The sequence below is a fragment of the Pteropus alecto genome, unplaced genomic scaffold, assembly GCF_000325575.1.
Source record: "Pteropus alecto unplaced genomic scaffold, ASM32557v1 scaffold40, whole genome shotgun sequence".
NCBI classification, from domain to species: domain Eukaryota; kingdom Metazoa; phylum Chordata; class Mammalia; order Chiroptera; family Pteropodidae; genus Pteropus; species Pteropus alecto.
In genome coordinates, this window is record NW_006431919.1 from 8,005,273 (window position 1) to 8,013,175 (window position 7,903).

General features: G+C 39.5%; 1 protein-coding gene across 9 annotated transcripts in view; it reads right to left on the bottom strand.

Annotated features, from left to right (window-relative positions):
* EBF1 (early B cell factor 1) overlaps positions 1–7,903 on the bottom strand; it is a 372,164-nt gene that overhangs the window by 95,198 nt on the left and 269,063 nt on the right. For 5 of the 9 annotated variants that reach the window (XM_015585196.2, XM_015585198.2, XM_015585197.2 and 2 more), the window contains one exon: positions 2,876–3,006. In XM_015585196.2, the coding sequence (XP_015440682.1) occupies positions 2,876–3,006 (131 nt within the window). Of the gene's footprint in view, positions 1–2,875; positions 3,010–7,903 lie in introns of all 9 variants that reach the window. The other 4 variants (XM_025043179.1, XM_025043180.1, XM_015585194.2 and 1 more) reach the window with 1 other exon arrangement.

A 7,903-nucleotide genomic window follows, 5' to 3' on the forward strand; every position in this document is an offset into this window, starting at 1 on the left:
CTTTCTGTTCTTCTTCCCTCTCTCAGAATTCTATCTGTTCTCTCATTTATCTGGGCTTTTATTTCTTTTGTAAAATTTGTACCCTGTAGTTCAAATCCCATCTCTAGCACTATCGAGCTGTGATGTTGGGCAGGTTTCTTAACCTCTCTGACACCCAGTTTACTAATAAAAAATGGGAATAATGAAAATATCTAACAGAGGGCTATCATTAGGATTTAATAAAGTAATACCTATAAAGTGCCTATATATAATAAACCCTTAGTAACTTTGAGCTATTTCTCAATTTCTTACCATTGTACAATAGATCTTTTTTTTTTTATTTGGAGCAATACCAAATTCTCTCCCTGCAGTAAAAGGGAGGGGAGAAATCATATCTGTATGAAAATCTAAATATATAAATAGTTTAGAATATTAACAAAAAATATTCACCTTTGCAGTTTACTTTTCTGAATGTCGGGGCTATCATGATAACAGCCCAAATTAAACTCCTCCATTCAGACACCCACCTGCTCATACTGAAGGGGATTTACATCTGCTCAATCATTTTGGGAATCTACGCTCTAGGTTTCCACCAAGAAAGGGTCATAGTTGATTTATGACATAGCTACAAATGAGAGCAGTTGGGAGGAGCAGATGGGCGAAGAAGGAGCATGCATCCCTCACTCCCACCTCCTGGCTGGATCCACCCAGACCCATTAAGAGGGGCTTCTGGTACGTTTAAGGCAGTTACAGTGGAGGGACAGAGGAGGGAGGAGGACAAAGGTATTGCCTTAATAGGTTTTCTTTTTTATGACTTCTATCTATTTTGTTTTATAAAAACGGTTCTCTAAAGTAATTTGAATACATCTAAGTTAGAATTTAACCTCCTTTACCTGTTCCCAAAAGAGAGCAAGAAAGTGAGGCAACTGAGAAGAAACAGGGGGACCTTGACTCAGAACAAGGTGGATGTAAATGATGTCCTGGTGGGTCCAAGTCCTTTTTCAACATCTGGTGTACTGCCCTTGGGCTAAGACAGGCATGAGGTTCTAAAGGAAGCTTTAGACTAACCCTCCTTAGTCTCAGAGGGTGATAAGACTTACGGCCAATTCTAAGTCCCACTTCTCAGACCTTACGTTGACTGCAGTGACATGGAGCAAGAAGTCTATTTTCTGTTGATTCTTTCTCTTCTCCAATTTCCATAAGTAACAGAAATGATGGATAGAAAGGGATATAGATACAGCCCACAGGACATGGGAGAGGCCATGCTTGTGAAGACAGCTGTCTTCAGCAGGGATGAAGACACCAGGTTGGCAGCAAAGTGTGCCATGTATGTGATGCTTCTAATTTTACAACCCAATAATTCCAACGAAGAATGGGGTACAGTCAGCAGGGGGAGTTCAGTTCACCTTTCATGCCTGGGATGTTCCAACTTGGACAACAATTATTCTGGTGGACTGAGAAGCCCATCCTTGATTCAGCTTTATTAAAGCTTTGATTCTCTGGCCAAGTGCATACCGCTTGTTGGCTGCATGAGAAATACAAAGGCAGCGACAGCGTGGGCTGGCAAGGGGCTTGCCTGAGTGGTTACTGGCAGTGAAAAGTGCACAGAGAATGCTTAAAAAGGACAGGCTCTGCTTTGGAAAGATAAATATACTCAATGATCACAGTCTTAACTGCTTATCTCTATGGCCCCCTCTAAAGAGAAAACACAAATAAAATATCTAGATGGACTAACAGTGGTGTCATGGGAGGACAACTAGAAATGGAAATTAAAAATCTGGGTTCTGGCTCCAGTTCTGCTACTGACTTCTCTGTGTGGCCACATACATATCACTTTCACTCCTTGGATGGCCGCTTTCACGTTATGTAACTATATATCTTTAAGCCTCAGTATCTTTACCAAGAAAAAAAAATACATGCTAAGACTCTACCTCGTGGTGTAGAGAGAAGATTGAGATGATTTGTGTCAAGAGCTCAGCGCAGTGCCTATCTATAAGTCTCAATAAAGTTTAGCAATTCATATGACTACTTGTAAAGCAAGTTAGATGCATGGGCTCTATGATATCTGGTAGCCCTTAACATTGTTTTTATTGTAAACTTTGGAGAGGTGAAAAAGAAGGGGTCCCAAGCACACTGGCTAAGAAATCTAGGCTTAGAATCTAGAAAACAAAGGCAAGGTTGCCATGGTGACTACATAATGGTGATGTCTACATTTAGTAACCTTGAGCTCATTTGATTATTGCCAGGCAAGTCAACTGGTGGGTTAAAATAACGATCACAGTGCTTGGAAAGCACTACACAAACAGAATGCAGTCATCTCATATGGCTGCAGTCACACACTGAGGTGCCCGAGACCTGTAAACTCCCAGGGCTGGAAAAGGCCTTGGGTTCTTTTAGGTGCCTCAGACAAATCACTCAATTTCTCATGAAGAGTCATTGAATAAGTGAAGAACCATCTACACCTAAATTATTACTGTCATTCAAATGATGTTCCTTGAAGATGGGCCTACAATAGACTCTATCTACAAATATTCACAGACTGCTAACTAGCTAGAGTTTAAACGAGGCTCTTCCTATAGGTTTTGTGACTTTGTGTATCTCTTCCAATCCCAAAACACAGCTGGACCTCCACACCACGGTAAGCCCAACAGGACAAATGACCAAACAAAAACTCTCCCAGGGCTTATGGTCCAGGGGATGGAAGTCATTCCAGCAGAAAGCGTTGCCTCCTTGTAAACCCAGACCATCTTACCTCGTTCCCCAGAGTTCTATAGACTAGTGCTGGCCCACCCAGAGTGGCACCACTAAATTCTACACACTCTATTAGAAATTCAAGTGTAGACAGTATCCTCAACTAGACCAAGCTATTAGATATTAATGTTCAGACAACACCTACCTCACTCCAGACCAGCATGGTACCGAATATGACCTGTAACCCATCAAAGAAATTGTCCCCTATGATGATCACAGTCGCGCCTCCCGTTGTCCATCCTTCACTCGGGCTGATGGCTTTGATACAGGGAGTAGCTGCTTTTCAACACACATGAAAAAGAGAAGGAGTCTGCTGTTAGAACCAAACTTTAATGATGGAAGAGTTGAGAAAAAAAAAATCTTTTATCTTTTCACTAACAGAAAGTCCCTCAAGATCGCAGCATTTCCTAGCCTCATTAGGACCTGAAACCTAAGGGTGAAATTTCAGTTTTTAAAAGCATTCTTTTCATTCTTTCTGTCGAGATACATATATTTTTTTTTAACCAAATCGTTTTAAAACTAGAAATCTTACAACTTCAAACATAGAAGCAAATTTAATTTATGAAATGCTAAAGATTACAAAAAATGAAAAATGGGTGACTCTTCGGGACACACTGGAAACCTTATAGGATTGCTTCATAGTTAAATATATCTCCTGAAAAGAAAACTCGTAAGTTTTTAGATAAACATTTCTGTCCAGTGGGCAGTAAAAGAGGAGGCATGAGCAAGAAATAATTCTTGTTCCATGCCTTCTGTCTGTAACACTAACATAGAACATTCCTCGTTAAAAATCGTTAAGATTTTTTTCATTAAATGTCATGGATCCCATTTTATAGATGCAGAGTATGCAGGTCACTCGGGGTGAATTATGTAACCAAGTAGCTGAGTCAGGGCTGAACCACAGAGAACCATGACCTTTGCTTTGTTGTCATTCCCAGGCATAAAACTCTAGAACTGACTTTTTTCAAAATTTCATATCTCTCCTTTTTCCATTATAAATGGCCCTTGGAGAAGGGAAATAATTTGCAAATACTGTAATTCCAAACAGACTGGAGGTGGTTTGCTTGGTGAGCATGGTGTACTTTCAACAGAATTGCTGGGCATAAATGTAATTGTAGGATTATGTTTTTGAAATCTCTCAGAGGGCACCTTCTTTCCACTGAGGATTTTTAACTCCACGATGACACGCCACTTGTCTCATGATTACTTTCATGAACGGGAACAAAGCAAAATTCTAAAGCAAGGAATATATTGTACAAGGAGAGAGGACAAGACCCTCCTCTTGAACAAAAAGTTTAGTAAGTATCCAAGACTGACTTTCCAAGTATTGAAGCCAGTGAGAGTACCAGTTAATTTTAACAGAAAAAAAAACTGGCAAAAAAAATTATTGGACTTTGACAAATTTGGCAAAATGTCATGCTTTAACTTTTGCAAGAAGAAAAGAAAATATTAAGTCCAGCCCAGTGGGACCATTGCTCACGTGCCACCACACAAACAAGTAGAATGAGTTTGATTTTGATTCAAATTAATCTTATAAAATTGCACAGAGAAATTAGGAAATATCCAAACTAAACATTTCATGTTGGCTGAACTCATTGTAATGCATTTACAACTAAAACTGGGTAGTTCAGATGCCTTTTCTCTCCTCCACTTTCTCCCAAAAACAAAATAATTAATCAAGAAACCGTAAATGATTCATGACTTGAACATTCTTGTCACATTTTTAACACATATAAAGGTTGTGATCAGAGTTCCACAGGCATAGGACATTTTTTTAAACAAAATTTTTCTTTAAACGTAAAAAAAAAAAAAGCTTAAATGCATGATCCAGTACTCCTAAACCAATGATAGAATATAATGTATGATTTCAAGCAATTTATAAGGGAAATAAACTACATCGAACAAGTATGTATAATTCTTAAAAGCAAATTAGAAACATTCTAGTTTATGTCTTAAAATCTTAATTCTTAATTTCTAACTCAGTATATTTAGTTGCTAGGGTGGAGTAGCAAAGGTGTACCCATATCCCTGGATACTTCTGAGAATAATAGAGTATTGAATTCACTGAACTGGTCTTTAAGGAATCCTGCCTGATGGCCAAGTGGAGAATCCAATGGCATCACTAAACGCAGCCCCTGTGATTTCCCTCATAAGCTACAAAGGAGTCTTGGTGTTTATATCTGTATTAGCCTGCAGATTTCTTTCACCTTTTTAAATTTTATTTTTCTAACCACGTAAGTATATTTCTTTAGACAAGTGTGGTCTCATCCTGGCTTTCTCATCGCTGCAGAGGAGGAGGCAGAAGAGTATGCTGGTACCTCTGAGAGAGCCTGCTACAGTGAAGGTATTACAATAGTGGAGCCAAGACCTGCCCATTTTAGACTTGAGCCTCCCCCTTCTTTCCCTTTGTTATTGGTAAAATACAAAAGGCATGCGTGTGTGTGTGCGTGTGTGTGCGTATGTGTGTGTGTGTGTGTGTGTGCACATGTGCTTTAAAACTTTACTCAAGAAAATGATAATGTTTTCAAATTCTGTGAGCGACTGCCCAGAAACACAGTTACATGGCAACTAGTCAGAAGAAAGGAAGACCATCAAGCTTCCAGAGATGACGTGGTAAGGAGACAATATATGACACTATCTTCTTGGTTTTTTGGAGAAAAAGAAAAAGCCTTGAAGGAAGTATCCAGGAAAAAGGGGCACACCTCTCCATCCACGTTGCCTCTGTACTCAACGCCATCCCCTGCCCCTGCTGAGAGATGAGATGCCATTCGTAGAACAGGTAAGTTGGGTAGCCCTTTTTAAATTTAGACCTCAGGGGGTTCTAAAGGTGTCCCTATATCCATGTATGTCATAGCAGTCATGAGAGGGAGCCCTCTGGTATTTCCCCACAGGGAAGTTTGGAAGATACGCAAAGGAATTATGGGCTGTCCCACCGAGAGAGAGGGGTGGGGAAGGGATATTACTGGCATTTAGTACCTGGAGGTCAAGGATGCTGAGTATCTAACAATGCATGGGATAGTCTCCCAATACAAAGAACTCTACAATGTCAATGGCACAAGGTAGAAAACACTGTGCCTAGCTAAAGGGATCTGGCCAAAATGCCGTTTGTTAACTCACAGATCCACACAGACCAGGTCAAGAAGCACAAATGAATAAAGTAGCTCAAGGTCTCAGAACGAGCATGATATGGATGGCCACGGACACTCAGAACTGGGGAAGCAATGGGAAATGACAGGGCGCTGGTGAAATGCGGAATATGTGCCCATGTAAAGATGTCAGCTCCAGCTTTTGGTAACTCCACACAAAAGCAGGCCCAGTGTAGTCTGGTCTTCTGATCTTTCAGAACACTGGAACCCCTATTTTTCCCACTCTTTAAATATTGGCAACTAATTCAATATATATTTTAAATGTGTTGGCCAAACAAAATGTTTGTGGGTAAATGTAACTTCTAGAAGTTACATCTAGTCACAAACAAACTTGTCAGACTAACAGCAGCCCAGGAAATACTTGCATATACATCCCCAAATACAGGCACCCAAATGTTCACAGCAGTATTGACAGTAAAATATCCAAGAGTCTAGGTACCCCCAGAGAGTGGTTAAATAAATTATGTTACATCCGCTCTATAGACTATTAAGAGTGTCATTAGAATGGATGAAAAAAAATCTATAAAATGACATGGAAAAATGTCAAAATACATTAGGAAGTAAAAAAATAAAATAATTTGTAGAGAATGGTGTGATCGTGTTTATTTAAAAATGATACATATGAGACTGTGTATGCATAAGTGAATGCATGTGTGTGCACATGCATGTGTACAGTTACGTGGGAACAGGCAGGACAGACAAAGGTCTGGAAGGATGGATAGAGACCAACTGTTCTCAGAGGGTCTGTATCAGAAAGGAATGTGACTAGAGTGAGGTTTCGACAGAGAAAGGAGACTTTAACTTTTACTCTGTAGATATTTGTAGGGTTGGAGTTTTTTCCATGAGCACATATTAAGGTAATACATTACAATAATAAAAGGTTAAGTACCAACTGAGCACTTAATTCTGTGAGAGATAAGTGTTGTACTTTTTAAGGCAAATTGATATTAAAAAGCCTGGCTGAGCTTAGTAACATATCCTGAGCCTCTCTTCCCCATTTCCTTTTGGGTCAATTTTCTCTGAAAAAAAGCTCAGACAACATCTGAAATAGCCAGACTTGTTTTTCTTTCATTCAGGATATCCAGAGACATGCAGAGGGAGGACAAGAAGAGATAGTTTTTAATATAGTCACAGTGGACGTATTCAGTGGAATTTGAAAGTGAAGAAATTTATAAAAGAATTCAATCCAGCCCAGGAGAGTAATAATCAATACAATTCTATCTCCAAGAAAATATTATGAAATGGGGGAGGGGTGGGGTTTGACTACAAAACCACTTTCACCAGCCAAATCTTGATTTAATTAATAAAAGATTCTTTCTTCCTCCCCAATGAATTTTCACACTCTGGATATCCACAAAGACAGCAAGCCAGTTCCTGGCTGTAAACCTCATTAAAAAAAAAAAAAAAAAACTTTAGGGTATTTTTATTTTTGCCTCTTTTCTCCTTCACCCCCCACCCCCAACAGCCACCAAAGTAGAGGAGATTTTCCTTCCTTCAAACTACGACAATAACATGATTACCCCACCACGGTTTAGCATAATGGCTCTGAAACGCTCATGGCACGTTGCAGAGTTAAAGTGGAAATTATTAGGTAGCTCTTCTTTGTTATAATAATGATCACTCCACAAATAAAAGCTCTTCTCCCAAAGGTACTGCAAGGCACAAAATGCTAATTCCGAAGATTATGTGTGCGCTTTTATTAAATATTACTATGCCCTGTCTGTTTGAGGGCTTCTCTGCTCTGATTGTTTTATGAGTGCCATGTTAATGTCATTCCCATCTTGCTAGCAGCAGGCACACATTTTAGCGTTTGTATGAGAGTTGATCAAAGGCCACGTGCTGGGGGAATTGCTGAGAAAACACGGACAAGCGATAAAAATCTAACAGATTAATTGGTTTAAATTTCATTTCAGGGTGTTGAACTTTGGCTCGGGACTCTAATACTACACTGTGAGTCAGGGCCTAATTATCAGATTTCCAATTTGCTTCTGAACAATGGCTGTGGTGAGGAAAAAAAGAAGGAAGAA